Genomic DNA, 16,906 nt, shown 5'->3' with positions numbered 1-16,906 from the left:
TCAAATAATCCAATTTTATCATTCATATAAATGCATCGCTACTGCTAAGGTTTTGCTACCTAAGGTGGTACTGTACCAATTTCTGTTTGGGCCCATGGACTATATACTTTCGGGAATTAAACAAAATAAACCTGAAACCGAGATAATTGCTCAATTCAACTTGGGCTATCTTGAAGGTGATGTTTGGATTTCGAACATTTAAGTAATGCGGTAATCAAGGAATAAATATAAATTTCCAGTAATTGTAATGATTGCAAACTGAATAAAACATGCGATGTTTTTAAACGAGGAATTGGGAGCATGTGGCGTTACTGTGGAGATGAGACTGTGCGAGAGATTACTCATCTCCAAATATAAATTTTATTGCAACGTTACTGCCAACTGTAAAAACGCTCAGTTACGGGTGCTATTTAATTAGCATGTGTGCATTTATTCAAATGCATTACTAAATAATACAAGTGCACAGAAAGCAATTGTAAATTATTATATTGTTAGAATTTACCTGATGGCGGATTGAAAGTGGTAAGCACTCAACGAGTATGAGTCAGTCTGTCGCTCAAAGTATGTTAAGAGTCATCTTCATGGTTCTTTCGGTAAAGTCACGTAGAAGGGAAATAATAAAATAAACATAATAAAATAAAATCTAAATTTATGTTAAGAGTGTTTGACAAAGTCTGCGGCACGGTTGTATGCTCTCTGATCGCGTTTTAACCATCTTAAATGTTATTGGTACTACATTTGTTTTGTCGCAAAAGGTAGTTGTTTTACGATTCAGTAGTTTGAAATGTTAACCGAGGGATAATCATTAAAAATTACCAATTTAAAATGGGCCATAAGTGAATGAGAACGCCCATAAAGGAACATAGAATGAGCTTAACTGTAAACGGTATTTATGAAAGTACATGGATCTATTAAGACGCAGCACATTTACCAGTTGTGAAGCCATTTTTGCTGTTCAACACCAATCTCTGCTAAAGGAAACGGTACAATTGACAACAAGCAGGACTCTGTGCCATTCGCTGCACACAAAAATACGTTGGCCTCATTAAGTTCAACTGCTTTTATTGTTAGCAAGCCAAACCTCAGTTACTGCAGGACAGGCGCACGTTGTGATGACAAACCTTGGGCGATTTAAATTCTGCAAGATCTTATCACGGTACACTTCACATTCTTAGTACAATACGCGTAAAAACAAATATTAAAAATCATCCGGAAATAAAATTAAGACGGTCGAAGGGCATATCTGCATGGCGTCGGTGGTTGCAATGCGGTTTCCTTGGCTTTGCTCTAATGTGCAAATATCCACTTGGCATCAGCAACACGAAGACAACAGAGCCCTGTTTGATCCACTCCAACTCCACAACAGTGATGGGAAGCCAGAAATGAGGACATGGTGCTTTGTCTGCCCTTGGTAGTCATAACACAATGAGGCCGCTTGGCTGCTCATGTGAACCAACATGAACACGCAATGGCGATCGGAACAAACCAAACGGCTGGGCTTATATGTGTGGCGAGTTATATAAATTAGGAATGTTCTGGAATACTTGGGATAACCCACATTAAATTTCAGTAGAAAATACATGATTTCATTGAATCGCCTGACGATCCATTTTTGATAGATATGATTGTTACCAAAGAGTATGGATCCTTGCAGTCACGAAAGCTTCAAATCTAGAATAGATTTGATTGTGTCACTTACCCGAAAGATGGCCGCACAAATAACCCCAATAATTTACTTACTTCGACCACCTAATTCACTTACTGTCAACTAAAATCCGACTACTTTCTGAACAATACGCTTTTGTGGGTTAGTGTTTTTCCAGAACACCCCCATCAAATTGACGAGGCAACAGCACTACTTCCTCGGTTAAATCTGCGTAAGTGTAGGAATATGAGTACAGGTCTGGGACCAAAGCTTTGTGGGTGCATGAGCAGTCTTGTAAGAAATAAAGTGGATCAACACATTCGACTCACTGTGACATCATTAAGTCACGTTCTGGGTGTTTAAAGTGTCCCTTAGAAGCTGGCCATTAGTGGTACAACAAGTGATGCTCTTTCGCAAAGTGACAACAGTCAGTGAACAAAATACTTGTGAAAAACGCATTTATACAGATTAAGGCAATGTCTTTTCTGTATATTCCGAAAAATAAGGCTTCACAAAGTTTGGAAGCAAATACCTCCACTTGCTACAAAACACAAAGTCGAATATAAACCAACAGCTGCAGGTTTTGTGCTGTGCTCATTCTACAACTGATTTCCTTGTGATCCACAACAATTTAAGTGTATATCCCTGTCCGTCACAATGATACTGTGTGTCTATACAATGGTCTTTCTTGGTCTTAAAATGACAACACAATGAATAACCCTTTTTGCAAATAAAAAAACAAGATTTCACTAAAAACTACACATTAGGTAAGTGCTTTTAAGCTGGAGTCGTTGGTAAACAGATGATTATAATCACCATATCAGGCACGGTGGATTAAAAAAAAACCTTATCAGTTTGGTGTGAACATCACGCCAACACATTACCAGTTGCTTTAGGCAGGCTACAAGGGTTACATGGCAATACACGAAGCAGTTAGTCCTAGGGCAGGCTTTCTTATTCTATAGCCACAAGATAATGCGCACATTGTTAACAAAACTAATTTAGAGAAAGCCACTTTTTTATCTGTGCATATAAAAACGAAATAACTGCGGACTCAAGAGGTAGCAACGCCAAATTTGTCAGCAGTATACTTAAGTTGCATTGTACTTAAAATCTAAGCAAATTTAAACATAGTTATGCAAACACTTCAGCACACGTTTACATTTGCACATTTGCCTTTTGCTCATATTATGCTGAAGCGACGAAGATAAGGATCATGTTCATGACTTCAAAAGGTGGCAACATTGTGCCAGTGTAAGTTTGTGAGAATGCCAGGAAGTCAAGCGTTTAGGAGTTGCCATGTCACGGTGCGCGCAGATGACGCACGCAGTCACTGAGGGCATTTACATTATTCAGGAGATGTCTGAATAAACGGCGAGCCGCGAGACGTGCCACCAATTTGTTAAAATAAACCGCCTCACTACAACGCTTCATTCTGACAGTGCTCGTAAAGATTTGAAGTGCATTTTCCTCCCAAGTTAGTAACTCTGAAATGTGTATCCTCATTGTGAAAGGTCAACAAAATGAGAGTCTCTAAATGCCCCGCTTTAAAGTGTAAGAAATTTATCGTGGAGTTCATGAAAATGTAAATCAAACCAGAGCAGCTTGAATCTTCCCAGATAAGTGTAATTTTACGAATTTGCACACTGCAGAAGGCTGCATTATATACCAATGTTGCAGCTTGGGAACAGACATAAATAATAACTTTTGTCATCAATGCAGTGTTAGCTTTTTGTGTTGATGATCAGTACAGGACGTGAGCACCGACTTATTGGGAAAAATGTTAGGTTTACAAATAAACTGGCATTTCCTTCTCTTCCAATTTTGACACGCCAAGTTGAGGGCTTAAATCAACGGCTCATGTACAATAAATGGGCCTGGGGTGTCGCTGTGTTACACGCGCTTGGGCTTGCGCTGCCGCGTGCTGTTGCCGTTCTCGTGAAGGTCCCCAGAGCTCCGTGGCTCCATCTTGCCGTTCGCGTGGCTCTCCAGCTTCGGGCGCGAGCCCTGCTTGATGTACGTCTGTGGAGCAAACACCAAGCATTATTAGTATCATTATTTTTACGACTGTTTACCCAGAAAAGTCATCACGGAGTCCCGTCAATCTTTTTCAGGAAGATCCAGCCAAGTTTAGACAGTAGGGGGACAATGATTGCTGTGCATATGCCGACTAAGTAATTTTGGGGGTAATTTGTTTTATTTTGACCGTGACGCCGGCACATATTTACCTACTCTTGCGAAGGGCGTCACAGGATCTTTAATGTCCACTGTGAAGGGAACTTAACGTATTTTTAGTATGTACATCCATACTATTAACCAGGGTGGAACCACGGCACTTGAACCGTGAGCAAAGCGCGGCAGACGTGCTTCCACTCAACAACGTAAACCGCTCAAAGTGCTGCAGCGAGCAACGGCGTGCTCGGGTATTATCTGTAGAAGTCATACATCCGTTGTATTATAAATAAAGTAATTATGCATGAATGGTGAACGCTGATTATCTGATATTGATTGTACAATGTGTTTTCTCAATGAGGAACATTTTGTGCGAACATCTTAGGAGCCAAGTTCCTCTCCTTTCGTGACCATGCAACAACTTGGCATTCCCCTCCCATAGTCTCTTCTTCCCAATTTTCTCAATTCTAGAAGTGTGTTAATTAGCTATTACGACTTTGATCGTACTGTTTATAGCTGGCCGCTTGACATTTTTGTCCTTTGGGTCTACGCTTTGGAAGTGTGTTAAAAAAAGAGACGTACATCTTCCAAAAGCCAACCAATAAATTATCAGTAATTCAATGACAGACATTCAGGAGAATTAAATTTACTGGGACAGGGTTAGGACTGTTACATTAGGGTGGGTTTGAGCACAGCTACTACATATTTCCCATTTATCTTGCTATTGTTGTTATTGTTCAATACGATGATCGTTCCCCGAGCCCAAACCATGAGTAAAAGTTACCTGGATGTAAAAGTTGGAGAACAGAAGCACCAGTGACATCATATAGGAGATCTGGAACCACAGCCAGCCAGCTGGGAACCCACACGGCATCACGATGGCACTCCCCGACTGCACCATTGTCATCACGAACTGTGTCTAAACGGGACCAAGAGCAACACAAAACAGATATTTATACAAATCCAGCAAGTATCATCTGAAATTAAGAATCAATAAACTCAAGGTAATTGCAGGTCTAGCCCTGCAATTACTTGCTAATTCCACTGCTGACAGAAAGGCCTCCACTAAAGGGAGCTCTGCAGAGACCCTCTGGAGGATATTTGGCCCACTCTGCAACCCTGGCCAGATGTCTTGGAAGAGCTGGGAGAACCCATACATTACCCCACCATAACTAACTGTGGTGCCCCCTTTTATACCGCTGGGTGGACAGAGGCGGGCAGGATTTAATAAACTTGCACTATTGTTTTAACTTCTATGCCAGGAAATCAAACCAGTGACCTCTGGATTGCAAGTCGAATGTCCTAATCATTACACCATGGCAAAAACAGGGTAACATCATTTAAATACAGGTTGTCTTTATTAAATGCTTAAACACCCATGGTATTTGGCATACACATTAATTAACTTATGTAATGTAATTCTATACTGAGGACGCATTTACAGTACACATAGCAGCATTGATAATTTATTATCCAATCATCCGTGCAGCAGAGGGCTTCGGATCACTGCACAGGATAAGCAATTGTTTACATAATCAAAATTAACTACATGTGCATGCAATATTCACGCTGGGGTTTAACAGTATGTAATAGAACAATTAACGAGTGATAGTTACTTTTTGGGTTAGGCCACGTCATAAATATTACCAAATTTTAGTCATAAAGACCCTCCACCACTCAACATACCCAACAAATGAAAATGTCACATGTACAAGTGACAAACATTTTGGCCAGAGCAATATGTGACCTAACCCAAAAGTCCCACTCCAAGAACCTGTGTTTTATATTTACAAAAACGAATGTCAAAGCAAACAGCACGTTAAGGCAGTTTAGTTAGGCGGGTCTACACACATACCAGCTGCGCCTGGGTAATGTAGCGCTTCCACCAGAGGTAGGGCCGCATGGCAGGGATGACCGAGAGTCCGTAGTATCCGTACATCAGCACGTGGATGAAACAGTTGAACGTTGCCCCAAAGTACGCTGCAACGTACACCAATGCACGGCATGGTTTTTTGAAACATCAAAATACCTTTGCAGAAAATTGTGCAGGGTTATTGTCCTCTTTGGGAAGGAATGTGGTCACCATTAGTACCGTTTAATTCAATTATACAACGTAATTTGGATTTAGCGGTTAGATGTGACCGCATCTCAAGATACGGTACAGAAACAGTGGGCATATTTATTTTATAGGAAGAAAGTGGCAGCCATTTATAGGCAGAAGAAAAAAGGAAGTTGTTGAGCCTGCACTTGAGCAGGGGTAGAGTCGACAGCATGGATGGCTGGGGGAAAGTAGTTCCATACTATGGGGGCAGCAGAGGAGAATAAGGGATCTTCCACTGACAGGTTATCTGGGGGCTCCGACAGAAAAAGCCTCGGTTGCTCGAGTACGGAGAGCACAGACAGGAGTAGAGTGAGCTGAGTTGAGTGGGGAGAGGTAGGAGAATGCGTGGAGGGGAGTAGAGTGAGATGAGAGGGGAGAGTTTGGCAGGGGGCGAGTCAATACAATTCTATATTTTAACAAGCAATTTGAAAATGATATAACTCGTGTGAATTTCACATTGCAAACAGAAGTGGAATTTAAAGGTCACGAGTTCAAAAACCCCGCTCAGTCAAGTGCTCCGTGGCAGGCATCCGTGGCTTACAGTGTCCGCAGGGTACCCAGTTGAGGACGAACCACCAGATGGTGGGCATGGAGGCATGGTGGTAGACATGCAGCACTGTGACCTGGGTGTTCTTTTTGCGCACAATGAAGAACACCGTGTCCAGGAACTCAATGAGCTTGGAGAGGTAGTAGATCCAGAGTACACGGGCAATCTGTGCAGTGAGAAACAAAAAAAAAATCAATCGGTTGTATTTTTATCTCACAGTACACAACCCCCTTCCACTGGTAAAACTTTAAAATAGTCATCGTGTTGTAAATACCTTGAGTGTTTATGACGATGCTATAAACAATGTTATAAACTGTAACAAGGATACACCAACTGTGCAAGTTGGCTGAATTTGCCTGCAAAACAGTTACTTTTCATACTCCTTGTTTAACCGATGGGGACCTGTACATCAATATTCACAGCTCACATTGTTCAACTCCCATTATCTATTCAGATATCTATTTGTCGAAAAAAGATGATGTTGGGAAAATGACCAAGAGGTAGAAAAAGCAAGATGCTGCATGACTATTGATAGGCGGAGGGAGAGGGTAGGTGCATAACAGCATGACGAAGAAGAAATCTAACAAAAATTGGACAGGAAGGAAAGAGTCTGAGCCAGGACTCTAAAAAGAGTGAGAAAAAGAAATGGGATAGATGAGTATTTACACTGGACACCCATCAATGACTTCTCGCTAACCGACACTGCTGTTGGGTACAAACCAAACATCAGCAGGTGAGTCAACTTGTTCTGTACACACGTTTCTATTGTAGGTGGATGTGTTCACAAGGGGAAAATAAAAAAAAAATGTCAGCAGCCGTACCCTCATGTCAGCTTCCCCCGCACTGTGCGTGTTCTGGCAGCGCAGGTTGTAGCCCCCTGTCCACACGCCGGCCACGAGCTGCGAGGCACCAACAAGCAACTACTTGTGAGCAGCCACGATCATGGAACTTGCAAGCTGCATTCCAGCGATGCGAGGCAGCACCACAGCTTCACTGCAAGTGCAGCCCCACCTATTGTTTTGAATCCCGCTACCAAGAAGCATTCGTTTAATTTATATGTTGATATGGTGGCTGAGTATCATTTGCAAGAGTAGGTATGGAAGTTCAGGAACGGCTTGATTGCCAGTTGAAAAAACTCCCCCTTTTCATGCCAAGGTGAAAATGAATGTATCATTTTCTTACATCTATGACCAAATCATGTGGAATGCGCCAAATTCCGTCAGACCTTGGATATTAAGCAGGATTGAGCCTAGATGGTGCTTGGAAGAGTGCTCAGCATGCTTACAACAGGTGCTATAGGCTGCTGTGTGACTACGTGCCTCTATAAGACGTCAGCGACTCACCACACACATTTTGTGGGCATTATAAATCGGACTTTGCTATTATTCCACATTACGCTGTGGCAACAGAGGGCAGTGCAGAAAAAAATCCTTTGTTGTACTGTACTTTTATCCTCCCATATTTATGCTCCACATTTCTACCAACCCACACTGGCCGGCGTGGTGAAGTTTGGTCAAATAACACAATCTGCAAGGCGTTGGAGGTCCAAATCCTGCAGGGCTTTTACAACAGGCTGTACATGTTCCATTTTTTTGCACCCAAAAATGGTTAAAATGTCATTCGATGATAGGAATCAGGCAATGAAAGAACAAAATGTTATATGTTTTCATGGTATGATAAACACATTTCACTTGCGTCTTTAAAATCAACATTTTAAAGTACTGTACCGTTTTACAAAATTATCAAAACATGAGGACATTAAGGAATTCCATTGAATTTTTACAATTCTCTAACGCATTTACAAGAAACAAAAAATCACATGCACTTCTGGGCACTTTGAGGCAGGAATGCATCTCGGCTACAATACGATGTTGGTGGAGAAAAATATATGAATATACAGTACACAGAGAGTATTCACTCATTCATTTGGCAATAATTATGTGCTCCATGCCATTAGCCTGACTCCATGCAGACACAATGTAGCCAGAACCCCCCCCCCCTGGGTTACTGGTCGACTGCTACAGCCAAAATCTGTCAGGTTAGGAACCCACAAGGCACACACATGCCGTGCACGTATTGTACCTTCAAACCTAATCCCGCGAGGTGCTAAATGTTCTCTGAAAGCGTTGATTAAATGGACAATAAAATACAACAGTTTACAAAAAAGATTAATTAATGTACGACAGAGTGACCTTTCCTAGGAATGTCATTAAAGCCGTTAATGCGATTTATTAAAATCGTAGTGCATTTAAAAGCATTGGTAATCTATGATATTTATTAATATTTTGGTTTCATATCGCTACACAAATGGAGTTACTGTAGTATGTGCCTCACTGGGCAGGTCGTGCAATACATTTCATTATTTGTACTCCACGTGTGATGCACACAAAAAAACTAAACTCCGAACAGTGTCTTCCTGGAACACATCACACCACTCATGACCTGTAGACGTGGCGGTGCTTAATTCTCAGCCAATGGTGCAATGACCTACGGTTAATGATTCACTACATGGATGCCGGACATACGATATTGTCATGCGAATCCGAGATACAGCATGGAACATGGCACGTGAGGACATGTTCACTCAACTTGACACAGAGTGACCCAGGTCGGAAGACTTTGCTCTTAGCATCAATGTCACCAAGATAGCCACTATGTGAAAGGGCAGACTTGACTTTCAATGAATTGGACAGGGTATATTAATTTGTTGGACCAAGGTTGAAAGACATGCCATCGCCACGCAGCACCGTACTTTGTATCAATCAGACCACAGAAGAGAAGCCAATCGCAGACGAGCTGTTAACAGAGGCTCGAGGTGACGGCAACCTTTGCTGTGGCAGCAAGTCGGGCTCATGACATGTCAATTATTTATAAACTGGCTATTTATTTATTGAAACCTACGGTTACTCAATTCATTTTTTTAAAGACGTGTATGCTTTGCTCAAGATAGCAGATGGATTTATATATGTGATGTCCTACAAAGGCTGATTTTAAAAATTTTTGCGTGAAACTTTCTGCGTGGGAGTTAATCCTAATGCATTTGAGCAAAAGAAAAATAAACAGCTTAACCTTTAACTATATTCTCGTCCTTTGACAGAAACATCCACAGGGTTTTTAAAGGTCACACAGTCATCAACGCCAATACACCTTTTAATTTTAACCAGTTTGGTTTTCTGTCAAAGTACATAACATTTAATTATTTCAATAATAAGCCTTTTCTTTTATTGTTTTACAACTGATACAAGAGTATTTATGTTACCATCATAACGCAGTCATTCTCTTTTTAAAGACACCTGATATGCAATCACCTGAAATGTTAAAATTGACAATATTAAAACGTGACGTTTTTGGATGGACCTTCAGAGCGAGACATACCTCATAGAACATGTAGAAGGAGAGGGCAGTGAGCAGCGCATTGTAGACGACCAGCAGCCCCTTAAGCGAAAACGGCTGGCGCTCACGCATCAGCTTGGGCCCCACCGCCACCACCAGCAGGTACACCAGCGTGGACACCAGCGTGGGCAGGTATGAATCCAGCAGCAGCCACCCACGGATGCGCGGGTCTGTTTCCCGCATACCGGGGGGGTGGGGGTTATTAGCAGGAGAAGGAGTAGTCCCCCTCATTACACAAATTTGGTTCCAGTTAAGGTTGCCGCAATATGGCGATGGAGCGCTACGATACGCCGTACGACATGAAGTCCACGCAAAATCGTGCATCGTCCCTTTGGCACGAGATTGTCATATCGTGATTATTGTTGTTCATTTTCTGAAATGTAGATTTTATATCCTGACTAAATATCTGTGAAATAACAACCATTACCATTGACAATAATTCAAGTAAAACAGGTAGCTGTCTCCCATTAAATTAGTGCTTTGTAAAAGTTTTCTGGATAAAGGAAAGTATGGTGGTGATATGACGTCACCGTTTATGATATCGTGTGCACTGTAAATGTTAGAGATTGTAAAGCGGCAATGATAAGAAACCCGGAGCCAGACATATATTGAGTAAAAGGGAATTGAAGATCTTTTAATCTCTATTTGCATTGGAAGCACTGCCAAGTACAAACTCAATACAATAAAAATGGGAAATACAATTTAAAAGTTATGGAAAGCTTATATCACAGGATTCGTCGTATTGTGAAATTTAATATCGGATTTAATGTCGTGATTTCGAAAATTATATCACGGGAACCCTAGTTCCAGCAGAAGACAGTGTGCTTGTGTGGGGGATGATTGGCACATGCCTGGAAGTTTATTGGCTTTGATGACCATGCTAATGGAATAAATCATATTCATACATTTATGTTAATAACTTTATGAAATAAGTGGATGGATTGGTTCTCTTTGGGATAATGAACGTGTTGGTATGTTCAGTGGCAATTTAGAGACCTAATCCCCAGGGCACCCTGTTGAGAAGATTTAAACGGCAAGCGCAGAGCAATTCAAAGTTGGAAAATCATGTAAACGTCCTTCAGAAACCAAACACGATTCCAGGTAATGGCTTGGGGCAATGGTTTTGACACGCTGATAAACCCAGCGTTTTGTAGCATGTTGCTGGAGACAGCAAACGAATTAAGCCTCACCGCGTGGTCCGATTTTGTCGTCCAACATCTTTGTCAGTGCTGTGTCCAGTGCCTCCATTGTTCCTTCAGCCTACAACACACAACACATTCAGTAAGCATAAGCGCATCACTGTAGAATTGGCACACTCCGTGCACACCCATCGAGCACGATGTCATGGCCAGAACACAGACAAACTTCGTAACGTGTCAGTGTTCATCAGACGAGATCTACATGCTGTCATCCATTAAACCAATGTTGTCCCGTGACTGATATACTTCTAGATGCATTATGTTAAGCTAGGAGCTGTCAAGTGGGTAATCAAGAGACTGGTCATAAATTCACCTAATTTTAATCACAGTACAGTGATCCATCTTCGCCAAACATTCAGCTCTGTTATTGTTTTGATATCTGCAAGGTAAAAATAGAATGTATTAAATGCCGTTTTTATAAAGGAATTCTGTGATTGTTTGCCCTTTAGCCTACAGTACTGTACACAAAATTATTGGCCAGCCCCAACGTTGGAGTGGACTTGATTCAAGAAGGCACATTACTTGCTTTGTATTTGTCTTTTCCTCGAAACTTGTCATGATTTTGCTAACGGTGTAATATCATAAGACAAAAGCAGACATTCGGAACTGTGAAAGAGCTGTGGAAGAGCAGTGCAACCCTTCGTGTCGTTTTAATAATGGTCCATCGAAGCGGAAAATTGAGAACTACTTCTGAAATGCCTTCAAATGACCTCTGCCCCACATAGTTGGGGACAACCCTTCCCCACCCATTCTGCCACTGACCAATCGGAGGCACGCGCGTTGTTACTTAAAAAAAGACATACATGTCCACGCTCGCAAAACTGTTTGTACAGGCCAACCACTCATAAGCACCAACTTTGCTTAATGTTATGCTGATGAAGTTGAGTTATGCCATGTTCGCTTCAACATGCAGCGTGTGCTTGTCTTGGCCGCATATGTTGTGGCAAAGTTGTCAATGTGTATCAGATGACTGCAGCCGCCACCACTCACTCTTGTGAAAGCCAAAGCCAATGCTAGCACGCGCTTACAATTAGGTGCGGTCCATACCACAATCAAGAAAAAAAGATGTGTTTGATTGGAGCGAATTTAATGTAATGCTCAAACAAGCATACAGTACGATCGTGCCTATGAGCAAATCAGACACAATATACTCCCCAATTTTCTCATATCTTGGAAGCTAAGCATGGTTGAGTCTGGACAATGCTTGGATGGGTGACAACCATGCACGTGGGTCGTAGAGGGCTGGGCAGGAAAAATCCACTCTCGTTCTGCACTCCCCCTAAAACTTCACAGACCTGCACTGAGCAGAGTGATTATGGAAGGTCAAATTACCCTCACGGTCCACAAGGCATAGGGAGGCCCTCATCTAGCAGTGGACTGACAAACGCAGGTTACAACTTGTATAATACTGCACAAGTTATGCCAGTCTCATGTGATCGATGTAATTAATTGCCGACACCTGAATATAACACCTCGCCTTTTAAAAAGGCAGTATACACTGGGGTGCAGCCAACCGTACTGTAAAATAATTGGGAGCAATGCCATCTCTTGGAAAATATTTAATAATCCCCAAGCCACATGCTCTCCCTCATGAGCTACATCTGCGATGAGTTCAAAATATGCCCACGCACGAAACACCACAAATGAGCCAGCACAGATAGCCAGGTCGTGTCGCGGGATTGTACGAGTGTGTCACATTACATGTGACTTAACTCTGCGACGGTAAATTGCATGTCACCACCACCACCACAACCATCATCACCCATGTTTAATCCACTGCTGGATGAAGGCCACCTCAAGCTGTCCCAATCCCATCTCGATTCTGAGATATAATCCACTTAGCAGCTGCGCACAATCCGATTTAGAGCGCCACCCACCTCCTCAATTAGACGTTGCTCGGTCGCCACTATTCGTGTCCTTCCCAAGCCCACAGTTGTAATGATGCCATTAACCAAATTTGATGTACATATATTTATTTTTGACAAATTTATATACCATGATAGAATTACAACTCTGAAAGGTTACATCGTACGGTAGCATACTGGCTTGTATATAAATACGTTGAGGACCTGTGGCCAGTCACGAAATAACATCTTGAGTGAAGATTTCCCTGAATTGATATTGATCTCAATGGGAGAAAAGGAAATATTTGTACTTGTACTTAGGCTGCGTTATTCAACCTTGCAGTGGTAATGCTACCTAGGTTACCGTGAGGCGCATTGCAGGCTATTAGGTAATATGTCCTTAAGAGGCAATAAGCATGGAGAAATGCACAAAGACTCTGGCTCGCAACGCAGTTCAGCATCAGCAAGAGCATCTCCAGAGAAAGCATGAGGAATACATACCTCTCTTCCTCCCATTTGCAAAACATTCACTCGATTTTTAAAATGTAAGCTGGAGAGTGTTTTGATTCTTACAACACATTTTACATTTTTCCCTTGATTCATGATATCTAACAGAGAGCATATTCCATGACACAATGCAGTCATTTCAAAGTAGAAAAAATGTCATTCAATCCCACCATCATCCCACTGGCAGAATACATATTGATGTACCCTTCAACACAGTACTGTACCATTATTTTGCAGTAAAAACTGTAAAGCACTTCAATGCAGTGTGGTGCTTTAGCAAAAGCAGTATAAATGGGCGCACCACACTGCCACGGTCAAGTTCAATGGGCAGGTTTGCATGTGGTGGGGTAAAGTGTGAGTACTCCCACCTCTTTCAAGACTTCTGGCCAGTGTTGAAGAGAGGCCAAATGACCTCTGTCGGAATTCGCTAGAGTCGAGACCTCCCTCGAGAAGTTAAAGGCCCTTCCGCCAGCATTGGCGTGAGCAGGCAATTGCAGGGCTGCGTCTTTACCTTTCACCGTGGACACTTTGCAGTGTGTGTGCATATTTGCACGTGTTTCAGGCCCTTGGTCAATCCACTGCTGGATGAAGCTGCCTCCTTATTTGACCATACTTCACCACGGGCTGGGTGCATATAAGCACGGTGCAACACGTGTCATACAGAATTGACGTGTGGCGAGTCGGTTGCTTGGGAAAATCAAAATAATTATAGAAACGCAACATTGTGTGTGTGTACGGCATTTTGCCTCGACCTTCAAATGCAGTGCCAGCTGGTGGTGATGGAAAGCGGATGAAACTGCTCTTGAGCACGGGTTTACACCATACAAACAACACACGTGGGCATTGCTAACACACGCAAAAAAACTACAGTCCTCAACCACCTACAGTCTACAACACACCCGGTGGAATGTCAGAGGTTTTTTTTGGGGGGGGGGGAGTGTTGTATGTTTGTAAATGTACTAATTGGCTTTTGTTTGATGAGTAAATAATGACACATCATCTATTTCGGTAATTAACTAAATTATTATCCAATTACGTTGATTATCCACGACCGTAGTTACCGTGTTGTGATGTAAAAAGGGGATTAAGGCTCGCTCGGTTAAAGGTGGTGGTGATGATTTATGACGGCCACGTGAATCCAAGTAATCGCTGTTCTGTTATAACGTCGTAAATTATCACGATTTATTACGATATCAGCAATACTACACGCACGCTGATATAACGGCTTGCTACAGTGTATATATATTTAATTCACGCGCCACTACAACAATACTGAATTAATTGAAACATTTAATCTCGCTCAAGCAAGCAAACAAAAAAAGCTAATTTGGTGGGTTTGCTGGTGGCGCTCTCACCAGAAGAAGACGATTCCCAGATGAACGAGACGGAGCCGAGGAGGAAGATGCCGACAGTGATGGGTGATGATGGCTGGAACCGTTTGAGGAGGAGCTTCTTAGAGGATGAGGAGGCTTGGTGGTGGTGGCGGTGATGATGATGGGGAGGAGGTGATGGGGAGGAGGTGATGGAGATTTGTCCGGTAGCTGCCTCCGCCCGCCGCCGCCGCCTGTGCTGTGTGACGCGGGGGAGAGGATGGAGCCGGGGGTAGAGAGTGCCCTGCAGTAACCCCGGGGTCCCGCCTCTTACAACGGGAGGGAGGCAATGGGACCTCGGATACGCGTGGTGTAGAGAGGGGGTAAGGGCTGTGGGGGACCTGGGTTTACACGTGGGGTTTAGAAGGGGATAAGTCGAGGTGGTTTACACGTGGGGTGTGGAGGGGATAAGGGGAGCTGGTTTACACGTGGTGAAGAGAGGGGGTAAGGGCTGTGGGGGACCTGGGTTTACACATGGGGTGTGGAGGGGATAAGGGGAGCTGGGATACACGTGGTACGTGGTGTAGAGAGGGGGTAAGGGCTGTGGAGGCTCGTGGGGTGCAGATGGGAGCTGGGATAGACGCGTGGTTTAGAAGGGGATAGGGGGAGCTGGTTTACACCCGTTATAGAGAGGAGATAGGGGCTGTGGGGAGGCGTAGGTGTGGCATACAGATTGAATGCGGGCTGTTATAGGACGTGTATTGCACGTGGGCTATAGAGGGGACAAGGGGAGCTGGAATGCACGTGGGGTATTATCGATGTAATAAGGGCCAGAGGGTGACTGGGTTTTCACACGTGGGGCTACAGAGGGGAGTTAAGAGATGAAGGTGTTGTGGTGAGGGGTTGCTGCGTTGCACGCGGGGCTTGGGGGCGACGAGGGGATCCGAGTTGGCACGTGCCGAGGAGGAGTCGGGGGGGAGCAGCAGCAGCAGGGTTCACAAGAGGGGAGCGGGGATCACCACACCGTGGGGCGTGCGGGGTAGGAAGCAGGGATCACAACGTTGGTGTGGACGGTAGAGGGACGGTTCCTTGCTAGGCGGAGGCAGAGTATGCACGTCGCCTATGCAGGGGGATCAGCGCTTTCACTGAACGGGGGGTTGGTGGTGGTGGTGGTGAGCAGCAGGCGTCACGCGTGGGGTGTGGCGGGAAACCGGACCCCGCGCACGTGGTTGCGGACTGTAGAAACACGTTGCTGGCACTGTATTAGGGAAACCGGTGTTGCACACAACACACACGTGGTGGTGTTACAATTACACGTGTGTGTTGTGTTACACACCATGCTGTGAAAAATATATAAAGATTTCGATGTGCGAACATAATGTTGTACAGTTTTAATATGTATATCAAAAACTCAGTTCGACATGACGATGCGACCATAATAGAGGGTTTTTTTTCTTCCGGTTAGATCACGTAAATGTGTCGTTAAACCCGCCACCACCCGACACAGCCAATTCGTGGTGAGGTTTGTCACGTAAACAGAACGTGCCAATTCGTTACTAGTACAGCAGCACGCCTGGTGTGTTGGAGAGCAAATCCACAACATTCACACTGACGATACCAGCTCTATATGATGGGACCGTACTGCGGAATAAAGGCGCAGCCCTGCAAGTGCTGGCTCACGCCACTGCTGGTGGAAGTGACCCCTGCTAGAGGGAGCGCTAGAGAGAGTGCCTAGAGGGTATGTTGGTCTACTGTATATAAAATACACAAAGCAAAACACTTACGCCAGTCCCTGGTATATATACACGTGCGTGTGTGTGTTCTCTGCTTATATTCTTAAGGGTATTATACATCTTGGGAACACAAGTGCAGCTGTAGAATCACTGTAGAGCACGATGCGAGTTATATAATAAGCATTTACACTGCACCAATTTGGAGTGACGTGTATTTTTCAGCAGCGTGTAATAGTATGAGCGTGTTTTATTACCATTTGTAAATACAATATAAACGCATGCGCGACAAGAGTTGTATTGTATTCCCACGAGTGCGCATGTTATATTCACGTGTTAAATGTCAGTACATGTGCAAAGCATTACTATTTTACTACTTGCCATCGCTATTCGTACAGCATGCAATGTACCGCAAGTTACTTGTTACCACCAATGTAAAAGTACAGCAGTTGTTACAT

General features: G+C 43.4%; 1 protein-coding gene across 2 annotated transcripts; it reads right to left on the bottom strand.

Moving 5' to 3' along the window:
- Positions 1–1,045: 1,045 nt before the first annotated feature.
- Positions 1,046–15,808, bottom strand: ELOVL5 (ELOVL fatty acid elongase 5). Of its 2 annotated transcripts, none has more exons than XM_032961753.2 (8): positions 14,764–15,808; positions 11,049–11,118; positions 9,841–10,028; positions 7,287–7,364; positions 6,460–6,631; positions 5,673–5,797; positions 4,602–4,736; positions 1,046–3,667 (listed from the first exon to the last, which is right to left on the bottom strand). In XM_032961753.2, exons 2-8 carry the CDS (start codon positions 11,104–11,106, stop codon positions 3,539–3,541), a joined length of 885 nt encoding a protein of 294 aa, XP_032817644.1. In that variant the 5' UTR covers positions 11,107–11,118; positions 14,764–15,808; the 3' UTR covers positions 1,046–3,538. The 2 variants fall into 2 exon arrangements, with proteins under 2 accessions (XP_032817644.1, XP_075926127.1); XM_076070012.1 differs by lacking the exon at positions 14,764–15,808 and adding an exon at positions 11,584–11,705.
- Between the last annotated feature and the right edge of the window lie 1,098 nt (positions 15,809–16,906).

This window comes from Petromyzon marinus, chromosome 27 (assembly GCF_048934315.1).
Source record: "Petromyzon marinus isolate PM22_M1 ecotype Great Lakes invasive population chromosome 27, UKy_Petmar_22M1.pri1.0, whole genome shotgun sequence".
Taxonomy (NCBI): domain Eukaryota; kingdom Metazoa; phylum Chordata; class Hyperoartia; order Petromyzontiformes; family Petromyzontidae; genus Petromyzon; species Petromyzon marinus.
The sequence above is the reverse complement of the archived record's forward strand: the minus strand, read 5'-3'. Positions and strand labels throughout refer to the sequence as shown.

Excerpts from the sequence above, each read along its gene's own strand:
- ELOVL5 (XM_032961753.2), bottom strand. The coding sequence starts at position 11,106 with ATGGAGGCACTGGACACAGCACTGACAAAGATGTTGGACGACAAAATC. Across the intron at positions 10,029-11,048 it reads CGACAAAATCGGACCACGCG|ACCCGCGCATCCGTGGGTGG; the intron begins GTGAGGCTTAAT and ends TGCGGGAAACAG. Across the intron at positions 5,798-6,459 it reads CTGGGTACCCTGCGGACACT|CGTACTTTGGGGCAACGTTC; the intron begins GTAAGCCACGGA and ends TGTACGTTGCAG.